Source organism: Rhinolophus sinicus, linkage group LG11 (genome assembly GCF_036562045.2).
Source record: "Rhinolophus sinicus isolate RSC01 linkage group LG11, ASM3656204v1, whole genome shotgun sequence".
NCBI lineage: Eukaryota > Metazoa > Chordata > Mammalia > Chiroptera > Rhinolophidae > Rhinolophus > Rhinolophus sinicus.
Genome location: NC_133760.1, coordinates 7,215,719 through 7,243,180, shown reverse-complemented (window position 1 = coordinate 7,243,180; position 27,462 = coordinate 7,215,719). Strand labels below are relative to the sequence as shown.

Here is a 27,462-nt window from a genome sequence, read left to right as displayed (position 1 = left end):
CTGCGAGTTGGCTTGGATTTCATCAGCTTCCTCTGCCGGAGTTGCCCCCGCTCCTCAGCCCGCGCGAGCCGTTCGGGCGAATCCGTCGGGCGCCTGCTGCTCCCGAGCGGCGAAAGGGGGAAGCGCAAGTTCCGCAAAAACAGTCCGCCTTTGTTACTCACGATGTCACCAACTCACGAATGCTGTAAATCTGAACCCATTTAATCCTCACAACAATCCCATGAGATAGAGACTATTTAAAATCCCATTTACAATTGGGAAACAGGTCAGAGAATTGAGGTCCGCCACCTAAGGTCACATAGGTGGTGAATGGAGCCTCTGGGATTCCATAGGGAGAGAAGGGGATACTTGTAACCACAAAGACGCCAGTGGTCATTTATTCTTATAGTCATTCATTCATTCATTCATTCAAGACTTATCAGGGCCTCCGCTGTGCCCGGCAATATTGTAGGCACTGGGGAGATAACAGTGAGCAAAACAGACAATATCCCTGTCTTCATGGGTCTGATGCTCTGGTCTGGGGGAGATGGACAATGGAAAACATAAGCAACAATACAAAATGAGTCTTGAAGTAGAAAAAGAAAGCAGGGAAGGGGGCTTGATAGTGTTGGGGGTGATCTTATTCACTAGGATGGCCAGGGAAGGTTTTCCTGAGAAAGTGATAGTTGAGTAAAGGCCCAAAGGAGGTGAAGGAGCAAAGAGTGCCCCAGACTGAGGGAAGAGTTGGTGCAAAGGTCCTGAGGCCAGAGCGGGAGTGTCCAGAATGGTGAGAAGCTACTGGGCAGCTGGAAGGGCTGGGGGTGAGGGAGCAAAGGGGGAGGCATGGGAGGACAGGTATGAGAGGGGGTTAGATCATGGTCAGGACCTTAGCTTTTACTTTGAGTGAGGTGGGAGCCACAGGTGGGTTCTGAGTAGAGGAAGGATATAAGCTGATTTAGTTCTATCAGGTGCCCTCTGGCGGCCAAGTGGGAAACAGTCTGTGAGCAGCGAGCAGGGAGCCCACCCAGTGAGGAGGTGACTGTAGTAAGAATGGTGTGATGGCTACTGGACCAGAGTGGAGGCTTTGGGATCAGATTAAAGGTGGAGCCGATGGGATTGGCTGGGGCATTGGGTGTGTGTGTAAGGAAAAGAGAGGAGTATAGGGAGCTCCAGGTTTTGGCCTGAGATATTAGGTTGGTGCAAAAGGAATTGTGGTTTTGCAATTTGTAACTTTTTAAACCGCAATGACTTTTGCACCTACCTAATAACAATAAGGGCCGAGATAATGATGATGATGGCAACTCACATTCTGCGCACCTACTATGTGCCTGACCTCGTTAAACCCTATGACTATCCTGATAGGCAGGAGGTAGAGGTGGGAGATGTGGTAGGATTCTGGATTTATTTTGATTCATTTATTTTGAAAGTAGTCTACGTAATTTGCTCAGTAGCTATTTGTGGATCCAATGGATAATAGCAATAATAGCAAACACATATAGTGTGTGTCTGGCACTGTTTTCAGCACTTATGTTATTCTATTTAATCCTCACAACATGCTATCGTTAGCACCATTTACACATGGAGAAATAGAAGCACAGAAAAGTTAAGCACCTTGCCAAACACAATACTACTAGTAATTATAATACTTTATTATAGCGGTGGTATAGTGGGCTCTTGGGAGTCAGAAGGACCCCTCTGGGTTCAAATCCCAGCTGAACAGGTGACCTTGGGCAGCTCACAACGTCTCTTGGCTTTTGATGTCCTGCTTTGTAAAGTGGAGATTGGAAGAAGAGTACGGGCTGAGTTGGTGAGATAATGCACGTAACAAAGGGAGGCTGAGACGTAGAAAACGCTTTTGAAATGTCTATCACTGTATCCCCAGCCCTGAAAGAGAGTACAGACTCTCTTTAAGCCAGACAGGACCTTAAAGCAGTCATGATAAAACAAATATTCAGTCATCCCGAGAGGCCTATAAGCTTGAGTCTTATGCTGCCTCCTCTAGGCAGAACCCCCCAGTCGCCTCCCTGCCTCCCCCAAGGTTCATAGGAGGTTATCTTGTCTATACCTTGACCTGTGCTGCTTGCGTCAGAGAATGTGCTGCACTTTGTTTCCCATAGGGCCTGGCTAGGCCCGCCTAAGTCCCCCTTATAACTGGGGAATAGAGCCACCAGAGTCCCTTCCTCCACCTGGGACACTCCCATAGTCACCTAGCTTGTCCTCGTGTTTTACTCTGGTCTCTGCTCAAATGTCATCTCCTTGGAGAAGCCTTCCCCGACCATCTCTGTCCCCTCATCCTGCCTTATTTTGCTTCACAGCGCTCCTATTATAGATTCCTTTGTGTAGATGTTTATGATACGTCTCATCTTGGAGATAGTGAGCTCCATGGCGGCAGAGACATGACTCCAGCACAGCTGTACATTTGAATTCCCATTTCACAGATCTAAAAACTAGGAGGAGGCCGGACACAAAGTAGGTTTTCATGGGTCAAGGACTATTTGTTGAACGAATGCTTGTCTGGCGTCTAAAACGGCAGGGAGAGAGCCACACTGCCCTCTGGTGACGAATCGGAAACTTGCACACGAAAGTCGACCTACTTGGCTGTCAAATTTCCTACCAGATCTTCATATAGCCTGATACTTGATAATTATGAACTAACGCTAGAGTTTAACTCCATTTTACATATACACGCAAAGTATTTTTATGATAATTTTTTGAACTTTTCAAATTTCATTTTCAAAATTCTTCAAAACGTTGTTTAAATGGAGGCATAACTTACATACTTTTGCAAAACCCACAAATCCCAAGTGGAAAAGTCCATGTAATCAGCACCCCAGGGAAGAAACAGAGCCTTACAAGCCCCCCCAGGACCTCCCCTCAAACTCCCTTCGAGTCACTTTTTTCCTGGATAATCATGATCCTGAATTCTAACAACAGAGATTAGTTTTGCCTGTTCTAGAACTTCATATAAATGGAACTATGCGGTGTGTTCCTTTGTGCCTGTCCGGCTTTTGTCACTCAGCATCATGTTTGCGAGACTCACCCATGTTGTTGTGTGGAGGTAGCGACCGTTCATTTTCATTGCTGTATAGTATTCTGTGGTGTGAGGGCACCACAGAGAGTGAGACGATCTGTTCTAATGTTGACGGGCCTTCTGGTTGTTTCCACTTTGAGGCTGTATTCATTTGGTAGGGCTGCCATCACAAAGTAACACAGACTGGGGGGCTTAAAACACAGAAACGAACTTTCTCCTAATTCTGGAGGCTTAAAAATCCAAGTTCAAGGTGTTGGCAGTGTTGGTTTCCTCTGAGGCCTCTTTCTTTTGCTTGTAGATGGCCGTCTTCTCCCTGTATTCTCATGGGGTTCTCTCTGTGTGCATGTCTGTGTTCTAATCTCTTATAAGGACACGTTGTGTCAGTCATACTGGATTAGGGCCCACCCAAATAACCTCATTTTCACTTAATTTCCCTGTAAAAGGCCTGTGTCCAAATAAAGTCACATGCTGAGGTATGGAGGGTTAGGACTTCGACATATGAACTTGGGGGAGCATACAAATCAGCCCATAAGAGGGGCTATTAAGTTAAGGCTTCTATGGACATTCTGGTACCTGACATGTTGTTCAGTGAACATGCACATGTGTTTCCACTCTCAGAGTGGATTGGCAGGTTCATAGGGTCTGCGCATGTGTGATCAGGAGTAGAACTCGTTCTCTGAGGTGATTGGAGCATTCACATCCCCCACCCCCAACAGTAGGTGAGAGTTCGGGCTGCTCCACATCCTGGTCAACACTTGATGGTGTTAGTCTCTTTAAATCGAGACATTCTATTGTTGGTAGATACCAAATATTGTTTGCATGGTTATAATACAGCCTGCATTTTCCAGGGACTCAATTATTTCTTTCTAGAGAAAATCGTACTCTTTTGTTCAGAAATCAACTAGGGATTCTGCACCATTTCTGATAATCACGTCCCCACTGCAACCCCACTTCCGGTATCAAAGTCACATCAAAGTGTTTCACTACAGTGTTTTGTGTCAGTCTGCTGTCTCAGCTGCTGTGTTCACACACACACACACACACACACACACACGCACGCAGCCCTTTCTCAAAATCTCAAATATAACGAAAGGGAATGCACACTATTCCACTGGCAATTTTTTGAATTCTCTTATACTCAAACACATTCATTATAAGTAGGTGGAAACATTTGACCACTTCTTTATGTTTTCCAGTCTAGTTGTACTTATGCATTTTTACATATATTTTACTCTATTATAAATTACTTTCATTTCTCTTTTGTTACGGTTGGGTTATTATATTGATTTTTTAAAATGATGTGTGCAGGTAGTATGTACTAGCTATGCATTTCATTTCAGGATAGTAAAAGGGGTGTTATGAAAATAGTTTTTGTCATACAGGGTGTTTGGGAAATTGTGGGGTTGGGACCTGCTGGTTTAATGGGTGGGGGAGACTGTGAAGGCTCTGTGAGGACCAGGTTGCTTTAGTTGTTCAGTATGTATTGAGGGCTACTGTGTGCATGGCACTGTGCTGGGCAGTTTTGGGGACACAGTGGTGACAGAGACAACCCCAGCCCTGCCCCTACAGGGGTTGAGTTTGGGAGGATACAGACTTGTTCCTGGACAGTGAGGACCCTGAATGGGCTGGGCTGGGAAGAGGACCCCCTATCTTATCCTGGGGTAAAAGAGGGCTTGCTGGAAGAGGTAACATCTAAGATGAGCCCGGAAGATGAGGAGGACCTAACTAGAGGAAGAGATTGAGAAGAGTGTTCCAAGCAGGAGAAACAGTCCATGCCAAGGCCCAGACAAGATGGAGACTATATTGTCTTCAAGGAACCAAAGATATTGTTGTGTGGCTACAGCGGGGTTTCTCAACCTTCGCTCTGTTGTGGCCTGGGCAGCCCCTTTCTGTCTGAAGGACTCGATTGAGGGCTAGGCACACGGAAGTTGGTGTGTCCCAGGGACTGGGTTCAAACCTGGCTCTGCCACTGTAGTGGGTTGAATTGTGGCCCCCAAGGTATGTCCACCTGGAACCTTAGAATGTGACCTTATTTGGAATAAGGGTCTTTGCAGATGTAGTTAAAGGACCCTAAATCCAGGAACAGGTGTCCTTATAAGAGACAGAAAAGGAGAAGACACAGAGACACAGAGAAGACTGAAGCAGATTGGGGTGATGTGTCAACAAGCCAAGGAATGTGAAGAATTGCTGGCAGCCACTAGAAGCTAGGAGAGAGGCATGGAACAGATTCTCTCTCAGAATCCTCCAGAAGGAACCAACCCTGCCAACACCTTGATATCAGACTTCAGGACTCCAGGAGAATAAATTTCTGCTGTATTAAGTCACACCGTTTGTGGTAATTTGTTACGGCAGCCCCAGGACATAAATGCGGCGGCTTAACAGCTGTGACACCTTGGGGAGGGGAACCTCACTGAGCCTGTTTTCCCCTCTGTAAAATGGGTCTAAATAGGCACCTACTGTGTTTCCCCGAAAATAAGACCTAACCGGAAAATAAACCCTAGCATGATTTTTCAGGATGACATCCCCTGAGCATAAACCCTATTGCGTCTTTTGGAGCAAAAATTAATATAAGACCTAGTCTTATTTTCAAGGAAACACAGTACCTTGTAGGCTGTAATGCAAATTAAGAGAGCATTCATTTAACAAAAAAGTTGGCAAACATTTGTGACGTGTCGCCGGTAGGCAATGAGGGTTATTCAGCTAGGTGTGTTTCAGGGAATAGTAACAGTGACTGTTAATGCACCTACTGTGTGCCAGGCACTGTTCCAAGTGCCTCTTGCTGCTGTTAAACATGCACATTCTCTTACAGTTCTGGGGGGTCAGGTGTAAAATCGGTTTCACTGGACCAAAATCAAAGGGTGGGCAGAGCCATGTTTCTTCTGGAGACTCTGGGAGAATCGGTTTACTAACCTTTTCAAGCTTCTTTTCCACCTGGGTTCTTTGCATTCCTCAGCTTGTGGGCCCTTCCTCCATCTTCAGGGCCAGGAGCATAGCATCTTGCTTCAGTGTCACACAGCCTTTTTCCCTGTCAAACCGCCCTCTGCATCCCCCTTATAAGGGCCCTTGTGATTGCATTGGGCTCACCAGGAGAGTCCAGGATAATCTCCCCATCTCAAGAGCCTTAACTTAATCACATCTGCAAAGACCCCTTTGCCATGTAAAGTGACATTCACAGGTTCTAGGGATCAAGGCGTGGACATCTTTGGGAGCCATTACTCAGCCTGCCTACTCCCCCATAGCCCAATGGCGGGCACTGTTATTATCATTTTACAGATGAAGACGCTAAGGATCAGAGAAGTTAAGTGAATTCCCCAGGGTCCCACAGCTCAGGTGGCAGAGCTGGGATCTGAACCCAGGCAGCCGGGCTCCAGAGTCCATGATCTTGTCTCTCCTCTCCCAGGTCAGGCAGCCCTCGGTTCAAATTCCAGGTTGGCTGCTGAGTAGCTGGATGACTTCCGGCCAGGCCAGCAGCATCAGCTCTCTGACCCCGCGCGGGTCTTCATCTCTGAAATGCGAGTGAGGAGCCTCTCTTGGCTGGTTGGGAGGGGCAAGGAGAGCAGGACTGTTTGGAGCCTGGGCCTGTGGCTTTGCTCCAGGCAGGTGCCCGGTCAGTGGTAGCTTAGCTGACCTTTGGGTTCTTACTGGGCCTCCGCGTCCTCATTTATAAAATGGAGATAACGATGATGTTCGCTTTGTTTCATGGAGGGTTCTGTTGAAAATGCTGAGTGCCCCAAGGAGGAATTCTCAGGGTCCGGCTCACTCTGACTCGTATCTTCTGACCCCCAGTAGTCATACACAAAAGCACTCTGCTTCAGTTTTTAATCAGAGATTTCTTTAGTCAGGCAACTCAAACTGCAACAAGACACCACCCTCTGGCCATCAGATTGGCAAGAATCAAAAAGTGATAAAACGCCATGTCAGGGAGGCTTTGGGAAAGCACGCACTCTTGTCCTGTCTGGAAGGGTGGAAGTGGGCACAACTTCTTTCCATAGCTGTCACCATCAGAGGTGGCTTTACTGTGTGGCACATGAAATGTAAGTCTCTGGGCCCCTCACTGCTATGGCTCTATCCAACACCCTGGAAGGTGCCCTTTCAGTCTTGTATTCTTTAAAACAACTTTTAAAATTGAAGTAACATTGGTTAATAAGAGCATGTAAGTTTCAGGTGTACAATATTATAATTCGCTATCTATATACACTATAGTGTGCTCACCACCAAAAGTCTTGTTTCTACCTGTCACCATATGATTGGCCCCCTTTACCCATTTTGCTCTCCCCCACCCTCCTTCCAATCTGGTAACCACCAATCTGTTGTCTTTATCTAATCTTGTACTATTTTATTCTTTTTCTCCAAGAGGGTTTCCTACTGTGTATAAACTTCAGGCCCTACACAACCTGGGGCCACCACTCTTCATTTTTACTATGAAGTAAAAATGTGAATTAGACTTCGATCCAGCAACTTGTCTTTTTAGAAGTCATAATGGTCTTGTGCCAAGCACTTTATGTGTTTTAATTCACTGACACACTGAATTCTGCACAACAAACCGAGGAGGAAGGTGTCATAACCTGTTTTACAAATGAAAAAGCTGAAGTCCAGAGAAATTTCCTATATTGTCCGAGGTCACACAGTCGGTAAGTGAGCCAGCCAGGATGCAGACCCACACCTTCTAGCTTCAGAGTCCACAGTACTAATCATGTTATGAGTCCTTTTAGAGCCAACTTACAGATCATGTACCCACAAAGGTGTGTGTTTCTAGAAGTTTAATGCAGCATTGTCGGCAATCTCCCCAAATTGGAAAAAACTAAATGTCCATGGCGGGTGTGTGTATGTGTGTGCAAATTATGGCCCATCTCCAGGATGGAATATCACACAGCAGTTTAAAAGGTTGTCAACCATCCATTGTTAAAAGATATAGAATTTCAGTGCAGTATATATGCTTTTTGTTTTATACAAAGGCAAGAAAATAGTAGTAATAAAGATTCAACAAATTTTTTTTTGAAAGCCTACTATGTGTGAGGTACCATTGGAGGCAATGGGAACATAGCAAGATATAAAACAGAAAATGTAGTGCAAGAGACAGATTGTGAACAAGTTAAGTAAGTAAAAGATATTTAAACTGGTGGTTTCAAGGAAAGCCCCTATGAGGTGACATGGTGACATTTGAACAAAGAGCTGAAGCAAGTGATGTAGTCAACTTGGCAGGTATTTGGGGAATTATGATTAAGTTGTATATGTAGAGGTCTCTGAAAGGTTGTTAATACTAGCCATATAATGGGCAAGGGACTACCAGATACTCCCACTTTCTATATTTTAAATAACAAAACAAAATTACTGGCAACCTCAGGGAATCTGGTCTGCCGGCTTATAACTGTCATAACCTCTTATAAAGTAATTGCGTAGCATTTATCATCACTTATAATAACTGGCTTATTATGTCTGAGTTTTGATTAATGCACGTAGCCCCCTGGACGCTGTAGTCAAATCCAGCTGATCCTTTTCTGATCTTCCAGGTCCTGTAATACACCACATTCATTCACCACAGGGCCTTTGCACAGGCGGTGTGTCTCTGCCTCAACAGCCACCTGCTCTCACCCTCAGGCCTCTCCTCCTGCCCCTTACAAAGCACCTCCCACGTTTCTGTTTCTGGTTATTTCACATTTACCTGTGTATTCCCTCATGAGGGTAGGGATGGGGACGTTCATCACTTTGACCCTCCCTCTACATCTCCCCAGCACAAGCCTGGCAGGTCAGGCTTCCAGGAGTCATTGCCCAGTGCCTGGCACCTATTTATTGGAACCAGGAAATAAAGGGAGCATGTAGGGGGGAGAGAGGGAGAGGGAGAGAGGGAGAGGGAGAGAGGGAGAGAGGAAGAGAGAGAGAGAGAGAATGGTGTCTCTTTTCCCTGGAAGAGATAATCCAAGCAGAAGGACATGGAACACGTTTGCACAACACCCTTGCTGACCAGTTCGATGCACTTCGGCGTCCACCCGCAGGAGCGCGGCACCTTTAAGGCTCCCGGAAATGGGCCGGTAGGGCCGGAAGTGACCCTCTTTATTTCCCCTCTTCACGTGACGAGGGCGGGAAGTGACGTGCGTGGCCCGGGAGCTGTGGACGTGGAGGCCGACGGACCCGGAGTCGCGGACGCCGCGGGGTCTCCGGGACAGGTGACCGGGAGAGGAGGCCGGGAGTGCGCCCGGAGAGGGCGGTGCCTGACGGGGTAGCGGATGCGGGCGGGGGAGCGACCAGCCCGCGGGGGCGGGGTCAGAGTACTCTGTGGGAGGCGGGGATAGGACGCCCACATGGGAAGCTAGAGGGGCGCTGGCGGGGTGAGACGTCGGCTGGTGGGCAGGGCCCGGCATGGTGGGGCCGGAAAATGGGTGGGCAGCTGGGGGCGGGGCCTAAAAGTTGTGCCCCACGCTGGGGGCGGGGCCAAAATGTTGCCCGGAGAGCTAGGGGGCGGGGCCGGGACGCTGGGGGCGGGGCCAGAAAGTTTTGCCGGAGCTGGAAGTGGGTTGGCCGGGAAGTCAGGGGCGTATCCAGAGGCTGACGTAAGGCGGGGGCGGGGCCAAAAAGTTACCGGGAGCCAGGGGCCGGGGGCAGGGTGCTAGAGGGGAATGCTGGGGTGGAGCCAGAAAGTTTTGTCGGAGCCAGGGGCGCAGTCAGAGCGTTGGCCGGGAAGCCGGCTTTGGAGTCAGAACTACGGCCGTTGCTGGAGGTGTCAGGGGCAGGGCCAGATATTGATACGACAGGGCGGGAGCGGGAGCCAGGGGGCGTGACAAGGTTGGCTGGAGGCGGGGCCAGAGTGGTGGCTGGCGAACCGGGGCGGGGCCGGTGTAATACGAGGAGGAGGCGGGTTCCGGTTGTTGCCTGGGGAGTCAGGGGGCGGGGCCAGAGGGTTGGCGGGGAAGGTCGGAAGCAGGGCCAGATCAGTGACGCGGCGCGTGGGCGGGGCCAGAAAGTTTATCCTGGCCGGGGGGGCGGGGCTGTGGCGTTGCCGACAGGGTCGAGACGAGCTTTTCCCTGGAAAGCCAGGGGCGGTCCGGCAAGTTTTGTTTGCGTCGGGGCGGGGAGAATATTCACTGGGGAGGTCGGGCCTGGCCTACGAAGCCTCGTCAGTGGGTACTGGACCTGTTTTCGTGATCTTTGAGGGGTACAGGGAGGCAGCGACACCTTTCTCGGGATGGTGGGGACGAGGCTAGGACATCGCTGAGGTAGACGTGGGTTTAGAATGTGCTTTACGGGTTCGCGGCAGTCTGTAGGAGTGGGGTTCGAGCTTTTTTTGAGTGTGGGGTTATGAGACATGTCTGAAACAGTCCTGGGATAGAGGCGGATCTAGAATGTTCACAGGGTTGTGAGCGGCACCAGAATGAACACAGGGTGATGGGCCTAGAACTTTCTTGTGCAGGTCGTGGGGAGAGAGTGTATCTCAGAATCTCTTGAGATGGAATCTCAGGTTAAAACTCTCAGCACGGGAGTGTAGAGGCTGGACTAGAGAACTTCGTTTGGAGGGGAGCAGTATTAGATGGTTTAGGTGGGGGTGTGAGGCCAGGACTTTCCCAAGGTGGGTGTGAATCTAGTGTTTACATGGGAAATGGGTGGGTCCAAATGTTCACAGTGGGCCGACCCTAAATTTTCCAGGTAAGAAGTGTACTAGTATTTCAAGAAGAAGGCACGAGAGGGCTAGAATTCTTTTGAGGTGCAGGTGTTTTTGTGGGTACAGGTGTGAGAGAGAGGAACCCCTAGTGTGGGAGCAGAAGCATGTTGGGGAAGCACTGGCCTTAGTCCTTTTGTTCCTTTTGCCCTCAGGAACCCCCAGTGCTGTGTCCAGATTGTGCAGGGAAGGTTTGCTGGGACCTCGGCCCCACCCAGCCAGTGGAATGGTGAGATGGAAAGTGGGGTCTCTGGAATCTGAGCTTTGGAGCAGGGGGCTTGGGAGGAGGGTGCCCGACTCAGACCCTGGGTTGAATGGCACTGGGATAGGTATAGGTTCTTACTGTTTCTTCCTCTCAGTCAGCCACGCTGGATCTGAAATCGAAGGAGGAGAAGGATGCTGAGTTGGACAAGAGGATTGAGGCTCTTCGGCGGAAGAATGAGGCCCTCATCCGGCGCTACCAGGTGCCCTAGCCCCGTCCTGGGAGACCCCATCCCCTCTCCTCCCCCGCAGTGAGTTTCCCTCACCTTTCCCTGCCTTCAAACCTTTTCATGGCTCCCCTTCACTCTCAGGATAAAAGCCAAAGGCCTTTGCCTGGCATTCCTTTCTTCATGCCATCATTTCGTCATTCATTTACAAAAGGTCTTTACTGTATCAGGCCCTGTGATGAGTGGTGCTGGGGAAACAGCTGTGACTGAGACAGCCCTGGGCCTGCCCTTCCAGGGTTGACAGTCCAGTGGGTGCACAGACCTGACTTTAATTAGTGATGACCCAAACTGGGCAAGGCTGGGATGGGAGTTCAGGGGTCTTTGGGAGCTCAGAGGGGTCTCTTCCCTCAGCCAGGGGGATATTAGGGAGGGCTTCCTGGAGGAGGGGATTCTGAGACCTGAAAGGTACGTAGACATTAGTCATTTGAAAAATAGAGTGGAACGTGTTTCTAGCAGAGGGAACAGTTTGTGCAAAAACTTGGAGCTTAAAGTTGGAGGGTTAATCAGGTGATATCGACCTGGAGAAGTCAGTAGGGGCCAGGCTAAGAGTTTGGATTTTGTCTAGAGTGCACTGGGGAGCCATGGAGGGCTGAGAGCCTGTGAGCAGGAGTAGAACCAAGTCAGAATAGCTTTTTAGGAAGCCCCTGTGGCTGTTGTATGGTGTGACTAGGAGGAGGCGATATAGAGATCAGAAACCAAGGAGGAAGCTAAAGCAGGGACCTCGGGGAGAGGAGGGGTGCCTGGCATGGGAAAGGGCTGTTGTTGAGGGGACTCGGTGACTGATGGGAGGTGGGGAGGTGGAGGGAGGGTCTAGGACAAGGCCCAGGTTCTCTGTCAAAGGTGACAGAATAGACGGGGCTGTCCCTGAGATGGGACCTGAGAGGAATAGTTTTCATTTATTCATTTCTCATGCATTCATTCATTTAAAAAACAAAACAAAACAAGCAAAAAAAAAAAACACATACTGAGTTTACGTTGTGTTCTAGGCAGTGTTCTAAGCTTGGGGTATATATCAGTGAACAAGACAGACATATCCCTGTCTTTGAGCAGATTGTGTTACACGGGGGAGGCAGACAATAGGCAAAACACACATAATGCCAGGTATGAACAGAGGAAGGGGCATGAGAATGGCAGGGGAGCTGGTTTTTATAAGCTGGTCAAGTAAGGCCTTCTTGAGAAGGGGACATCTGAGCAGAGACCTGAAGGAGGTGAGGGACTGAAGGATCTCTGGGGAAAGAGTGTTCTTGGCAGAGGGAATAGCAGGTGCAAAGGCCCTGAGGCAGATCTGAGTCTGGTATTTCCTAGGAATAGTGAGGAGGCCAGAGTGAGCAATGAAAGCAGGTGGGAGATGAGTTCAGGTGGTAGGAAGGCCAGATCCTTAGGACCCTGTAGGTTGTGGGGTAGCCTGTGGCTCTTACTCAGAGGTGGGTACCACAGGAGGGTTCTGAGCAGGGGAGCAGCGTGATGCAGTTTGGGGGAAGACGCTGAAGTGACCAGTTTTCTAGCACTCAGGAGAGAGGCCTGGGCTGGGGAAATTTAGGAGAAATTCAGGGGGCTCTGGGAGTCCAGCAGCGCACAGGACTTCTGATACTCGCCTACCTCTGATGTTTGCTCCTAGGAGATTGAAGAGGACCGTAAAAAAGCTGAACTTGAGGGTGTAGCAGTGACAGCTCCCCGGAAGGGCCGCTCGCTGGAGAAGGAGAATGTGGCAGTTGAGGTGGTGAGCTCCACACCGAGGTGTGGGATGCCTGAGGACAGGGAGGGGGAGAGAGTTGAGACTTGAGAGCCCTCCCAGCTGTCCCAGACCTTTGGGTGGCCTCCATCCTAGCAGCTGCCCTTGGACCTGGGCCATCCCAGTCTCCTTGCCCCACTCACTGGACTTTTCCTCCCTTCCTCTTTCAGGAGAAGCACCAGGGTCCCTCCCGGAGGTCTCCGGGGACTCCTCGGCTCCCAGGGTCCAGCAGGGGAGGCCGGACTCCCACCCAGCAGGGAGGCCGGGCAGGCATGGGCCGGGCATCCCGCAGCTGGGAGGACAGTCCTGGGGAGCAGCCTCGAGGAGGGGCTGGGGGCCGCGGCCGGAGGGGCCGGGGCAGGGGGTCCCCTCATCTCTCTGGAGCTGGAGATACCTCAACTGCTGACCGCAAATCCAAGGTAGGAGCCAGGAAGGGTGGAGACCTCTGCCTGGGACTCTCTGTTGTCATTCCTGTCTTTTTTTACTTTCAAATGGACCGTTTGACCACTTGTCTGTCTTTCTGTGTTTCTTTCTCTTTTCCAGTCCCTCCATCCGGCACTCTCTCTCTCTCCTTCCTGGCCAGTACTTGTGTGTACTTCCCCTGTCTTTCTCTCTGTCTCCCCTTGCGTTGATCTAGGTGCGCGCTTGCCCATCTCTTTCTGGCTCTGTCTGTCTCTGGTGGGCTCTCTCTGTCTGATGGGCTCATATGCTCGCTCTCTCTTTCTGTCTGTCTCACTCCTTGGATTTGTTTGTGTGGAGCAGTGATGTTTTTATTGTAACTGTTTCCAGCACCCCGACACGCAGGTTAGCAGGGTGGGAGAACAGCTAGCATAGTGGCTCAGAGCCTGTCATGGATTTGAGGTTGCCCTGGTTCTACTAGTTCTCTGTCCTTGGGCAGCTCACTTCTGCTCTGGGAGCTTCCGGGTTCTCCCTCTTAAGTGGGAAGAATACTCGGCTTTAAAGGTTATCATAAACGTTCTGCGACATCAGGCACTGAAACCCTCAGAGAAGCGCTCAGTGATCGTAACTTACAGATGTTTACTATTTGTACATGCTAAGCAGCTGTAAGAAAAAGACCCCACAATACCATGGCTTAAATCAAGGGAAAGCTTATTGCCCTCTTGTGTGCCGAGCCCTGGGAATGAAAACATCATCTCTAGCAGCTTGGCCACGTGCTCATGTATAATTTTGTTACCATGGAAGAAGGGGAGAATGAATTGGGGATGGGTCACCTAGCCATTTGCCAAATTATTACTATTATTGTCATTATAACTGTGGTGGCTATGGAGTGTTGCGGTTCCCAACTCCTCTCAGTGTTTTGCTAGAAAGATTCCCTGCTGAGATTTATTCCAGTGAAAGAATATGAAGCAAAATCAGCAAAGGGAAAAGGCACATGGGCTGAAGTCTGGAGGAGACTAGGTGTGAGTTTCCAAGAAGCCTTGCCCAATGGGGTCACACAGGCTGCACTTAATTCTTCCGGCATTGAGTCGTGGCAACATATGTGAAGGGTCGTCTACCAGGGACGCATTAGAGACCTAGTGCCCAGGGTTTTTATCGGGGGCTGGCCACGTAGGTCCCCTCTGCCTGGTACATACTTAAAACTTGTGGCCCCAGAAGGAAATCAAGTGGTCAGCATACACCATCATGGTATAAACCGTCGAGGCACGGTGAGCCCTCCCTGTCAGTTACCTGTTGACTAGAACACACGGAGCCAAGTTCCAAATGCCAGCTGAGAGCCAACCTGGAAAGCAGGTCTGTCTGAGGAGAGGCTCACGTCTGCCACGTTGATTCTTCTGCACAGAAGAGCTGAGTGCTTCTTCCTGATGCTGGTGTCTCTCTGTCCCCCAGGAGTGGGAGGAGCGGCGCAGGCAGAACATCGAGAAGATGAATGAAGAGATGGAGAAGATTGCGGAGTACGAGCGCAACCAGCGGGTCAGTGCCAGGGCGTCCCCTGTGTGGGGCAGAGCCGCCCAGGCCAGGGAGCCTGCCAACTCCCTGCTCCCTGTGCCCGCAGGAAGGTGTGCTGGAGCCCAACCCGGTGCGGAACTTCCTAGATGACCCCCGGCGGCGCAGTGGGCCCCTAGAGGAGCCCGAGCGGGATCGCCGGGAAGGCAGCCGCCGGCACGGGCGCAACTGGGGGGGTCCCGACTTTGAGCGGGTGCGCTGTGGCCTCGAGCAGGAGCGGCAGGTGGGTGCTGGCAGCAGGGACACCGTGGGTGTGTGCTGAGCCCCAGGCACAGCGGCGAGAGAGACAGGATAGGGAGAGGCAGTGCCTCTGTCACCACCTCATGAATTGTTGGTTCTGGTGCCAATACCACACTGCTTTCTTTTGGCCATGTCCTCTGCTTCCTAATGTCAGTAATGTTTACTGGGCACCGGCTGGGTACCAGGCACTGTCAGAGCTGCTGGGGCTTAGGGTTGTAAACACAGCGAAGCCTCTGCCCAAACAAAATTTATTCTGGTGGCAGCTAAATAAATGAATATATAATAAGATGTCAGGTAATGCCAAATGTTGTCAAGAAAAATCTAAAAAAACTGGGTGAGGGGATAGAAGATAGAGAGGGGTGCTCCTTAACAAAAAGATCTAGGATGGCCTCTCTGAGATTGTGCCCTGGGAATAGTCCTGCTTCTAATCTCTGCCCTGTCCACTTCTCGTGTGACCTTGAGAACCTGGAGGGTGTGGGGTGGGCTGAGTTGTAGACTAGGGCCCTGACTGCCTGTCTGCTGCTGGGCAGGGCCGCCGGGCCGGCTTGGGTGGTGCCGGTGACATGACACTCTCCATGACGGGCCGGGAGCGGTCGGAGTACTTGCGCTGGAAGCAGGAGAGGGAGAAGATTGACCAGGAGCGATTGCAGAGACACCGCAAGCCCACTGGCCAGTGGCGGCGGGAGTGGGATGCTGAGAAGACTGATGGCATGTGAGTCTCCTCTTTGGTCGCCCTGTTTGGCTCCTTGACCTTGGCCCTGACTTCTAAGTTCTTTGACTTGCTCTAGCTTCTCACCCTGTATGTCAGTTTGCATTCGCTGTGGCAATGCTGTGTAACCACCCCGTCTCGGTGGCGTATAAAAGCATCTCTTTCTTATGTTCACAGGTCAGCTGGGTTCAGCTAATGCAGGCTGGACTTTCAGCTGTGGGTCTGGCTGGGCTTGGCTTCTCGATGCAGGTTGAACTCAGTTCTGCTTCACGTGTGTTCATTCTGGGGTTCAGGCTGAGGGGAGCAGCTCCCCGGGGAAGCGCTGGTCATAGCATTGGCAGATGGGCAAGAGGGAGAATGGACACACTTCCCCATTCTAATTAGCCAGTAGACCAGCATTGCCAGGGCAGGAACTATAAAACTGCCCACTCCAGTAGCTAGTACTGCAGTGGCTCCATGGTTTAAGGCACGGATGTACATACGCAGGGAGGACAGGAAGAATTGCTAACAGCGATTAGACCTCTGCATTCTCCCTTCATCCCTCTAACTGTCCCTCACCAACCCAAACTCCTTATCCCAGTGGAATCATTATCCTCAAATCTGACTCTGTCCTCTTTCGGGTCCAGGAAAAATCCAGTTAGTCAGACTTAAAGTGAAGGCATCATTATGTCATTGACAAGAGGACCAACTTCCATACTGAAAGAGCTGATGAACGGCAGTCCTAAGATCAGCAACCGTAGCTTTTACGCCATCCTCTGTCTTTTGCTGCGTTGGAATATTTCATACCTAGAACTTTGATTGTTAGCATTGGCTACAGAAGGAGGACCTTGTCTGTGTCTCTGGTGGTCAGAATACTTATTTTTGGATTGTGAGCTAAGCTTGTGCAAGCATGAGTATTTTGCACAGATATTGTTGCTGATCTTTCTAAGGTATAGGTAGCTGGGCTTTTAGGGAGATGTTCTCAGGGTTAAAAATGAGAAAGTAATTGTTTTTCTCTTGGTTCCCCAAAACAGTCTGCAACGTCTCGTTAATGCATGTGTGCATTGATTTTGTCAGCAGATGTTTATTGAGTCCCTCTTATGTGTCAGGTTCTAGGTGATGGGGACACAGCAGTGACTAGCACGTTTCTGCCTTTATGGAACTTAGAATCCAGTGGGAAAGATGGGCCATGACTAGATCTATTTGAGGTTATAAAGAAGAATGAAGCAGAGTGCATGGAGGGATGGAGGCTGTTGTTTTAGACTTAGGTAATACTGTGTCTCCCCGAAAATAAGACCTGGCCAGACCATCAGCTCTAATGCGTCCTCTGGAGCAAAAATTAATATAAGACTTGGTCTGATGTTACAGTAAAATAAGACCAGGACTTATATTAATATTTGCTCCAAAAGATGCATTAGAGCTGATGGTCCGGCTAGGTCTTATTTTTGGGGAAACAAGGTATATATGTAATAAGATAGGATTATTTTAATACAATTTTTTATTTTTTTTATTGGGGGACAGTGTGTTTCTCCAGGGCCGATCAGCTCCAAGTTGTTGTCCTTCAGTCTAGTTATGGAGGGCACAGCTCAGCTCCAAGTCCAATTGCCATTTTCAATCTTTAGTTGCAGGGGGCGCAGCCCACCATCCCATGTGGGAATTGAACCGGCAACCTTGTTGTTGAGAGCTGGCGCTCTAACCCACTGAGCCATCCAGCTGCCCCAAGATACGATTATTTTAAATGGGGGTTTAGAAAGGCCTCTGAGCTGAGGCCTGAAGGAGCTGGGACCACTGAAAGATCTGCAGAAGAGTGTCCCAGCAGCAGCAGGTGCGAGGGCCCTGAGGCAGAAGCTCCCTGTGGTGGGAGAACTTGCTTAGCTGGGGAGGTGAGAGAGAATAATAGGAAATAAGTCCAGACAGGAAGCTGGGGATCCTGTACTTTCCAAATTTTTGTTTAGGGGGTTACTGAGTTTTTTCTTTCTGTATTTGTCAATATGTTAAATTTGTCTCTTGTCCATCACCTGATCCTGTCCCCCTTCTAATCAGTGACCCCCAGTCTGGTTGAACATGTTCTCCTACGATCTTGATTTCTGACCCTGGCCCCCGTCTCTCCCCCTTATCTCTTCCTACCCTCTTGCTCCCACTGTGTCCCCAGTTGCCTGCTCATCCCCTTCTCTTTCTCTAGGTTCAAGGATGGCCCGGCTGCTGCCCTTGAATCATCCCACCATTACGGTGAGTGGGTGTCTCCAGTGGGGTGACGCAGCTCGTTGGGCCAGACATGGGAGGTGGTTTGTGTCATGCTCCCCGCCCCCAACCCCTCCTGGATTCTGTTGCAGATGACCAGGCTTGGGCCCGGCCCCCCAAGCCCCCCACTTTCAGGGAGTTTCTGTCCCAGCATAAAGCTGAGGTCAGCCGCAGGAGGAGGAAGAGCAGCCGCCCCCAGGCCAAGGCAGCCCCCCATGCCTACAGGTGGGACTCCCCTTCCCTGAATATGTGAACACCCCTAGTGGGGCTGTGTGGCCCTGTCCCTGGGCTTTCTTACATGTGTATTTGTGGGTCTGTGTGTCTCTCTGGGTACTTGGTCTCTCTGGATCAGGAGCTTGGTTTGGGGGAGTCGGGGCTTGGCTCTCAACTTTGCTCTCATCTGTTCACCCTTCCCCTCCCACCCATCTCCTCTTCTACCTGTCCCCCCTGCTCCCCCCAATCTATCTCTCCCTGACACCTGAGGACACATGCCACCATTTCCTCCTGGAAATCCCACAGCCCCTCTCTTCCCCACAAGTTGAGGTTTGTACTGCTTCTCTGGGAAGGAGCTGGAGGTGGGAAGCGCCATCCTCCTTTACCCCCAGGTCTCACCCTTCCTCTCTGTCCTCTCCAGTGACCATGATGACCGCTGGGAGACAAAGGAAGCCGTGTCCCCAGCCCCCGAGGCCCCACAGCCCACTCCTCCAGAAGAGACAACCACAAAGGTAGGGCGGGCTGTCATCTCTGGACAGGGGCTGTGGAGGTGCTCAGGGCACCCACCCTCTCCCCGACTTTCTTTGTGTTCCCCACAGCTGCCTGAGACCCCAGCCCCTGCCCACCAGCCTCCTGAGGATGAGGGGGAGGAGGATGAGGGGGAGGAGGATGAAGGGGAAGAAGAGGAGTGGGAAGATGTGAGTGAGGACGAGGAGGAGATTGAGGAGGAGATTGAGGAGGAGGAAGAAGCAGCCCAAGACCATCAACCCGAAGAGGCAGAGCCCACTGAGAGCCCCAGTAGTGAGCAGGCCAAACAAGAGCCCTCCAGGCCCGAGGACCCCCTGCCACTTCCCCAGTCTCCTAGCAAGCCTTCCAGCCCCTTCTCGCCCCCTGGGGGCCATCAGCCTGTGTCAGACTGGGGTGAAGAGATGGAGCTGAATTCTCCCCGGACTACCCACCCGGCTGATGCCCTCTCTCCGGGTGAGGCCTGGCCTTTTGGAAATGCATGAAGCTGGCTGCTTGTGTGTGCTCGAGGGGTGCATGGGCAGGGGGGAACCTAAGGGGCTGGGCTCTGGGACCCCATGTGCCCCACTGCCCTGGTGGCTAGGGAGGACAGCCCATGCCCCGCTGTGTACTGTCTACCCCTGTCTCTGGACTGCCCACTCCCAGATCCTGCTCCTGCTCTGGGTCATTCAGAGCCCCCTTCCCAATAAAGAGTTCACGTTGTCAAATGACATTCCCCAGGTGTGTCCTTGAACCCCCTCTCACTCCCCTAGTGCCTTCTCTCAGGGTGGGGGCTGTTTGGAGGGGGAGGTTCTTGACTGGGCCTCCCCCTTCCCCAGGAGGTGACCAGCCAGCTCCTGCCTCGCTGGAGAGTGAGCCCAACCTCCCAGGAACCCAGAAAGCTGAAGAGGATGGGTCTGAGGCAGTTCCAGGTGGGGGAGCTGATGGGCCCTGGAGGTGGCTGCCTTCCTTCCTCTTCTTCCTCTGGGGCTGAGGAGAGGAGGGCTGGCAGTGTAGGATGGAGTGGAGCTGTGGCTCCACCTTAGGTGTGTGGGGTAGCAACCTGGGGGTGAGGTTAGCATGCTGGGATGAGGTGAGAGTGGAGCCACGGTCCGAGGGTGGAGCTGAGGGAAGGACTTCCGGTGCCCAGCGACCAGGAATTGAAGGTATGCACTGGCCTGGGGGTGAGGAGGTGGAGCCAGGGCGGGATTAGGATTCAGCGTTGGGCCCTAGCCGTTTAGGAAAATTATCTAAAAGTAAAGGGGTGGGGCAGCAATAGAAATTTAAACAGGTCTAAAAAAATGGGAACAGAATAATGGGTTTAATTGAGCGTGATTAGGGTTTTGAGGTGTAACGAGTGGGGTAAATTAGAATAGAAATGCGGACCCGTTTAGAATGTTGAGTCCAAGGGAGTAGGAAAGAGAGGCTGAACCCCATCTCCCCACCTCGCCCCCCCCCCGACCCCCCGTGGAAGCCAGGTTGTGAAACAGGTACCTCCCCCCCAAGAGTGGGATTAGGATTTGGGGGCAGAGCCAAGGAAGGTCTGGTTAGAACCGAGGAGGCGGGCAAGGGCAAGGGAGGGCAGGTCCTCTAAGGGAGGTCTTGATAGGTTTAAGCTCCTGAGGTGGGGGTGGGCTAGTGTCGGAGTAGTTTAGGATGGTGGGTGGGGCCGGGGTGCCCAAGCGCTCTGTCTTTGAGTCACGTGTTGGCCAAGTGTGACTGATCTCCCTATACTAGATTATCTTCTCGATTGTAAACAGGGTTCTGTTGGGGTGTGTGCTGCTTCGTGCGAGAATTAAAGTTGTCTGAGCCTCATAAACTACTTAGCGCGGAACGGCAGTAGCCAGGCTCAATCATGATGAGGGCGGGGCTCAACGGGGGTGTCCGGGGTCTGGGTGGAGGGGTCGGGAACTGTTCTCTGCTGACCTCCCTTTTTTTCCCCAGAGTCTGGCCCCGAGGGCCAGGAGACAGCAGAGATCACCGACTTCCAGAGGGTGCGTTTCTGCAAGGTGGTGGCAGCCGCTCCGCCACCGGGGGCCGCCCGCTGACCGCACCCGCCGACTGTGCACTAACATCCCGCCGCCTCGCTCCTCTGTCCTCTGCTTCCGCCACACTCCAGCCAGGAGAGGGTTAAATGTAAGGGGGGAGGAGTCAGGGACGGAACGGGGAGGGGCCAGGGCAATAGACCAATCTCACAAATCGGGGGCGCCCTGGCACCCGAGTGCTGAGACGCCCCCGGGTTACCCACCTGTGGAGGTCTTGTGGGGTAGGTGCCAGTATCCGGGCCGAGTTTCTCGCCTACAGAAGCTTACATCTGGGGGCATGGCAACTAGCCGGTGACTCTTCCGAAGGACTTGAATTTCTCAGCCAGTGGCCCGGTCTCTATTAAAACGCAGCGCTTTCGCTAATCTTTGAACTGTGTCTCTGGCGGGGGCAGGCTGGGTTGCTGTGCTTCGCAGGCTTTTCCGTGGCGGAAGAGGCGGGAGGAAAGGGTCTTCCTTCCTCCACCCGCCCTGATACGTCTTCCCTTCCCCCCCTCCCGCAGGCCTCCCCGAATTCCTGAAGACGCTGCTGGGAGGGGACTGAAGCTTCCCCGCCTTGATGGGGAGGGGGGCGGCTGGAAGGGGTTATTCTGGCTCTCCAGGCTGTGATCTCTCCTCCTTGGAGCCCACTCTGGACCCCACTGTTTAGAGAAAGGGAGAAATTAAGGGTGGTGGGGAAGGGGCGTGATTGGATGTAGGCTGGAGCTGGAAAGTGAGGGCGTAACCTTTGACCTCCGGACACAAAAGTGAGGAGGAGGCTGGTCCCCTGAGGGGAGTGGTTAGGGCTCCTGGGCGGGGCCGGAATTCTGGTGGGCGGGGTTAGGACGCGAATCGTCAGGAAAAGAGGTGGGGCTACGAAAGCCGGTTTATGGGAGTGCCTAATACTGGTGTGGGGGCAGTCACCGGCGGAGAGCGTAGTTAGAATTTGGTGCGGAAACGGGTGAGGAAAAGGAAAGGGGAAAAGGGTGGAGCCTGGACTAGAGAGGGGTGAGGCCAGGGAGAGAAGAGGGCGGAGTCGAATGCTGGAGTATAGTCTGATTCGGAGTAAAGCGAGTTGGAACTGCGGCGCCTAAGGAGGGGCGGGACTTGAGAGGCCTGAGCCAGAAGGAGGCGTGGCTTGGGCGTGGCTAGATGCCTGGAAAAAGTCTGAGTCCCGAAAAGGGGCAGGGTCAGGCCGGGCGCGGGGAAGTGGCCCCCAAAAGAGGGAGGAGCTAAGCGTTGGGGCGGGCTCACATTTAGGAGGCTTGGGTATAACTCAGAAGTCTGTCAGTAGTCGGCTGGTCACAGACCTGAATTTAAGGAAAGATCAAGTATTACAAGCCTGGGGTTGGGGTCAGAACGCTGTGGTTAAATTTTAGCTTGATAATGGTTGGCTAGAGGCTGAGGAAGGGCGGGCCTAGAACGCTGAGGAGGCCCGCCCGCGCGGGGGCGTGACCACGCTGGCGGGGGGGCGCGGTTGGACCAGGGAGATTTAGACCGCGGAGGCGGTCCTCCGAGGGGGCGGGGCCTATGGTGCGGGGGTGGGGTGCGGGCCTCCGCACCCAGCGGAGTGGGCTGCGGGGATGCGGGGCACGAGCTGCGTGGGCGGCGGCGAGAGCCCGGGTGGCGCCGGCCTAAGCGAGGGCCCGCGGGGTCGCTGGCTGCGCCTGGCCCCGGTCTGCGCCTACTTCCTCTGCGTCTCATTGGCAGCCGTGCTGCTCGCCGTCTACTACGGTCTCATCTGGGTTCCCACGCGGCCCCCCGCGGCCCCGGCCGGCCCGCCGCCCAGCGCGCGGTACCCTCAGTGCGCCGCCCGCCCAGGCGCTCCGCCTGCTCCGGCGCCCGCCGCTGCTTCAGTCTCTTGCCTCCTGGGAGCCCCCGACGGGCCGCGACCCCAGGTTGAGCTGCCGCACAGCCGCCGCCGCCGCCGCCGCCGCCACAGCGACCGAAGCCGCCAGACGCCTGGAGAGACGCCGGAGGCCGCGAGGAGGCGAGGGCTCGGGTAATCATCCCAACTACGCTAAGCTAGACCGCTGGTCCTGAAGAGCCCGGCGCCCGCACCGTGGATCCGCCGTTCCCAGTTGGGCCCGTACTCCGTCTTCATGAAATCGCCTAGCGTCTCTGGCGCCGTCATCCTGAAGAATGGGGGCGAGGGGGAGGGCGAAGGGGAGCTGTCTTGGGGCCTCGCGGTTCGCAGCTCTTCCGCTGTTTGGCCCGGTCCTCCACCATCTGGCAGACTACATTTTGACCTCTTTTCCTGAGCCTCCGTAGGATTCTGAGCACATAGCCCCCTCTCCGAATCTCCGTATCCAGACGTCCACCTGCAATAAACTCCAGTCCCAACTGCCTCGTGCTTGTTTGTCGTGTTGTCTGCAGAGGTGCCTCCCCTCTCAAGTTTGTGAGGGAAGTCTTTCCTGGCGTCTTAGCTTTGTCTCTCTTGTTCTCGGTGGGCTGGGTGGGTTCTTCCCTTCCCTAGGTGGTCCTTTCTCTTCTATCGCCATCATGTAGTTCTTGGGTTGGGATGGGAAGAAGAGGCTTATCTGCAACAGAGTACTTGAAGATCTGACGGTGTGAAGGACTTCACAATTTTTTGTTCGTTTGTTTGTTGTTTTTTTAATGCTTGAGGCAGAGAATAAGCGCCTTTGGAGAGAAGTAGAGAGTCCGCCCTGCTGTTACAGCATGGGGCAAGAGGAGAGGTGGGATGATTTCAGGCAAGAACTGGGTTTCTGGGATTTGTGCTTAGTATAATTATAATGTCAGGGACAGAGTAAAGTCATCCTGAGATGTCCAAATGCTGCTGGGAGGCAATGATGCCTTGTTCCTTGGGTCTGAAAGATGAGGGAGAACGGGTGGTGCTGGGGCTTCGCTACCTCCTTGGAAATCACAGAGGAAGTTCTCAAGGCAGTGCGCTGCCTTTGAACATTAGTACAGCTTCTCTGGCCTTCAATGCTGCTGGTAAACCAAGGCAGAGAAACTGAGGTTCCGCTGAAAGAATCAGAGGTGAGTCCCTTTTCCCACCTGGAAGACTGAGGTCTGACTGGTCTGGGCAGGGCAGTGGACCCTTCATGCAGTAGGTAGTTATCCTTTCCAGCCTGCTGCCTGGAACTGGAGACTTTCTCAGGAGAGTGAAGCTGAGCCTCCTCCCTCAGACGGGTATCTGTGGATGTGGAGAGGGATGGGGTCAGTCATTCTCGGCATGTCCCCACCTCTTGTCTGCCTCTCCAGCACCACTTCCCAGACTGAAGAGAAACTCAGGAAGCCAGTACATCTTTACAGTTAGCATTGGTGGTGGTTAGGGGGGCTCACTTTGGGGCCACGGTGCCCTGATTCAAATTCCAGCTCTTTCTCTCGCTAACTGTGTGACTTTGGGCAGGTTACTCAACCTCTTTGGTCTTGTAAAATAAAGATGATGATAATACCTATCTCACAGAGTTTCTCTGAGGATTAAATAAGCTAGTGATCCAAAGGTCTTAGAACAGCATCACATACTCTTTACCCACCTTTGTCCCTCAGGGCTTCAAGAACCACAGCTTGGATCCCAAGGGATATCAAGTCAGCCCAGAGATCTGGACATCAGCAAACGGTGAATTAGAGGGAGGGACTTCATCTCTGTCCCCACTGGCCCACCCATTTTTTTTTCCAGCTCTCTGCTCCCAGCCCCATTTTTCTCGATCTCTTGGTTTCTCTTCTTGTCTCTGTCTCCCCCTCTCCATCCTCCTCTCTCTCCCGTTTTCTCTTTCTGTTTGTCTCTCTCTCTCAATCCTTGCGTGTCTCTCCCTGATGTCTCTTAACTAGTCTGTATCTCTTACTCTCTGACAGACTCTAATCTCTGTTGCGCTCCACCCAGCTCTCTCTGTCTTCTGCCTTCCTCATTTCTCTCCCCCTATTTTGCCCAACACCCCCACCTTGCTCTTCTTTCCCATTTCTCCCCTATTTCAGCTTCTCTGACTCCCATATCTCCTCCCTTTGTGTCTCTTCTTGCCTCTCTTTTGGTCACTATCCCTTAATCTTTCATTTAACAAATATTTTGTGAGCATTTACTAAGTGCCAGGCCTTATTTTAAGCACTGGGGACACAGCAGTGAACAAAACAGGCAAAAACTCCTGCTCTCAACGGCACTGACATATTAGTGGGGAGACAGACAAAAAAAATGATGAGTAATTTAAATATATGTTCTGTCAGGTAATAATAAGCACAAAGGAGAAACAGGGTAAAGGTGAAAGGGCGTGATGGAGTTGCTGGTTGCTGAGCAGAAGCTTAAGAGAAATGAGGGTAGGACTTGCACATCTCTGGGGGGAGAGTGCCCAGGAAGTGAGAACAGCAAGTGCAAAGGCTGTGAGGCTGGAGGTGGTTGGCTTGTTGGAGGAACAGCAAAGAGGCCAGTGTGTCTGGAACAGAGTGAGTGAGGAGGCGAGCAGGAGGAGGTGAGACAGCAGAGAGTGGGGGATATTGTGTAGGGCCGAATGGGCCACGGTGAGGACCTCGGCTTCTACTCTGAGTGAGGTGGAGCCATGGGAGACTTCTGAGCCGTGGAGAAATGTGAGCTAACTTAGGTATTAACAGGCCCCCTAACTGCCGCGTGGGGAATGAACTGTAGGGGCTAGGGTGAAACCTGGGAGCCCAGTGAGGAGGCCACTGCCATGGTTCAGGTGAGGGGTGATGGTGGTTAGACCAGGGTGGTGCCTGGAGAGCAGAGAAGTGGATAGTAAGTGTGTGTGTGTGTGTGTGTGAAATGCACATAGCATAAAAGTTACCATTTTAAAGTGTTCAGTTCAGGGCATTAAGTACATTCACAATGCTGGGCAAGCATCACCACCATCCATCCAAGATCTGTGAAAGGTCAGAGGGAAGGAGGGACTGGGTGAGAGGAGCCTCAGGCCGTAATACAGTTCTGAAGAAGTCTGGGTGTATATGTCCATGGGGTGGGGTCCTTGAGCAGAGTTGCCCATCAGAGGAGTCCTGGGTCAGGTAGTGGACTGGCACTAGTACCCACTGTGTTCTGTCATTGGGAACAACCTGAAAGAGGTATAGCCTTGGCACCAATGCGGTGGGGCTGTCAGACAGCTGGGCTCTCAGCAGCAGAATCTTTTCCCCCCCTTCTGCCTCCCCCCTCCCACTCCGGTTCAAGCCGTTGTTTCTCAGTCTAGTTGTGTAGGACACAGCTCCCTGGCCCATGCTGGTATATGAGCCTTGCTCTTCCCCCAGCTGAGGCAGTCAGCCGCCAGTCGTTGGTCAGCCGCTCACAGCAGCCTGTGGCAGCTCACGCCAACCTCCGGCTACTCACGGCCACCTAGCTCCAGGAAGAACTGTTGTTCACAATCTTAGCAGCTCACTGGCCCATGTGGGAATCGAACCCGTGACCTCGGAGTTAGAAGCGTGGCGCTCCAACGCCCTTCCATGGCCACTAGGGCCTTAAACTGTTTCTAGTTCTTTCTGCGCACGGGACCAGTCTTATCCCCAGGCGGCTTCGCAAAATGCTCACAGATCTAGGCACCCATGAGCGCCTCATTCCCATCCCTCAGATATAAGGAGGCTTGGCCCCTACCGGTGAGCTTAGGGGCTTTACTTCAATCTGATTGGATCAATATGGCTCACATGACAACCCCAGAACAAATGCCTGCGCCAGAGGTATGTCAGGTGCTGGTTGGTTAAGGCTTGGGTTTCTGAACCACTCACTGGCAAGTGAAGACAGGATGACTCTAAAGGTTTAGACCAATTAGGACTCATCGCTGGATTTGGCCAAAGCCAGTTGACATCCCAACTCCGCAGCCGAATTGCAAGGGCTGGGACTGCCAGGAGGGGGCGCCGAAGAGTCGCTCGCCTCCCGGATCTTGCGGTCCTTTCCCCTGTCCATTCCTGGAATTGAAGATTTACAATCAGAACAGGAATATATGTAGATGTACGTGTGAGGGGCCTGCTAATACACAATCCCGCATCATTTATCTACAATTCCAAATTCCAAAAAGCTAAAAACCAAAAAATATTTCCTTGGGGGTAATTTTGGCCCAGTCTCACGCGGTGGGAAATAAACAAATATCAGTTATTTATACTTTTCATTTATCTTTTTTTGGTGTGAATTTTCACACAGTTTGCTGCAAATATGGTAACATGTCTGATGGGGAGGGGGCTGCTTCAGGCTCTGTGAGTGTTACATAATACATGGCATTCCCTCAGAATTACTTTCCTAAAAGTAGAACAATTTTGAGTTCTGAAACGCATCTGTCTCCAAGGACTTCAGTTAAGGGATTGTGGACCTCTAATTGGGCAGACTGCCAAAACCTAGATTCATTTTAATTATTTGTTCAACATTTATTTAATGGCTTTGGGTAGAAACTCATTTTCAATTGCAGTATTTTAAAAATAGAAAATGACGTTCATTTACTACCGTTATTCCCTGAAAATAAGACCGGGTCTTATATTAAGGTTTGCTCCAAAAGACACATTAGGACTTATGTTCAGGGGATGTCATCCTGAAAAATCATCTAGAGCTTATTTTCCGGTTAGGTCTTATTTTCAGGGAAACACGGTAAATTCCATTGTTAATGATATACAATTTTTAATGTGTGTATCTGTGTATTTGAAAGTGTCTGTGACTATGTGAGTGTGTGCCCATGTGTGAGGTTGTGTCTCTTTGTGTGTGCGTGACATTTCTGTGTGTGCACATACGTGGGTCTCTATGAGAGATGGTGAGTGTGTGATCGTGTCTGTG

General features: G+C 51.8%; 2 protein-coding genes and 1 long non-coding RNA gene across 10 annotated transcripts; 2 read left to right on the top strand and 1 right to left on the bottom strand.

Annotated features, from left to right (window-relative positions):
- Positions 1–8,946: 8,946 nt before the first annotated feature.
- Positions 8,947–23,100, top strand: CCDC9 (coiled-coil domain containing 9). Of its 8 annotated transcripts, XM_019752630.2 has the most exons (15): positions 8,952–9,174; positions 10,817–10,890; positions 11,021–11,125; positions 12,768–12,869; positions 13,052–13,300; positions 14,730–14,813; positions 14,896–15,069; positions 15,617–15,798; positions 17,957–18,003; positions 18,108–18,240; positions 18,650–18,740; positions 18,828–19,209; positions 19,572–19,664; positions 20,677–20,726; positions 21,278–23,100. In XM_019752630.2, the coding sequence occupies exons 2-15, from the start codon at positions 10,888–10,890 to the stop codon at positions 21,293–21,295; spliced, it is 1,713 nt and encodes a 570-aa protein (XP_019608189.2). In that variant the 5' UTR covers positions 8,952–9,174; positions 10,817–10,887; the 3' UTR covers positions 21,296–23,100. The 8 variants fall into 8 exon arrangements, with proteins under 8 accessions (XP_019608188.2, XP_019608183.2, XP_019608190.1 ...); XM_019752629.2 differs by lacking the exon at positions 21,278–23,100 and having other exon boundaries at positions 8,947–9,174; positions 12,768–12,866; positions 20,677–21,140; XM_019752624.2 differs by lacking the exon at positions 21,278–23,100 and having other exon boundaries at positions 8,950–9,174; positions 20,677–21,140.
- Positions 10,643–21,116, bottom strand: LOC141567727 (uncharacterized). Its single transcript, XR_012490564.1, has 4 exons — positions 20,981–21,116; positions 14,571–14,718; positions 12,749–12,897; positions 10,643–11,035 (listed from the first exon to the last, which is right to left on the bottom strand). It is a non-coding gene; the product is annotated as an uncharacterized LOC141567727 (long non-coding RNA).
- Positions 22,337–23,100, top strand: INAFM1 (InaF motif containing 1). Its single transcript, XM_019752633.2, has one exon. The coding sequence runs from the start codon at positions 22,337–22,339 to the stop codon at positions 22,757–22,759; it is 423 nt and encodes a 140-aa protein (XP_019608192.2). The 3' UTR covers positions 22,760–23,100.
- Positions 23,101–27,462: the final 4,362 nt, after the last annotated feature.

What these genes read in the sequence shown, in the direction of transcription:
- CCDC9 (XM_019752624.2), top strand. An exon ending in TGAATCATCCCACCATTACG is followed by an intron (nt 18,004 to 18,107) that starts GTGAGTGGGTGT and finishes ATTCTGTTGCAG; the next exon opens with ATGACCAGGCTTGGGCCCGG. An exon ending in GCAGCCCCCCATGCCTACAG is followed by an intron (nt 18,241 to 18,649) that starts GTGGGACTCCCC and finishes TGTCCTCTCCAG; the next exon opens with TGACCATGATGACCGCTGGG.
- INAFM1 (XM_019752633.2), top strand. Translation starts at nt 22,337, where the DNA reads ATGCGGGGCACGAGCTGCGTGGGCGGCGGCGAGAGCCCGGGTGGCGCC.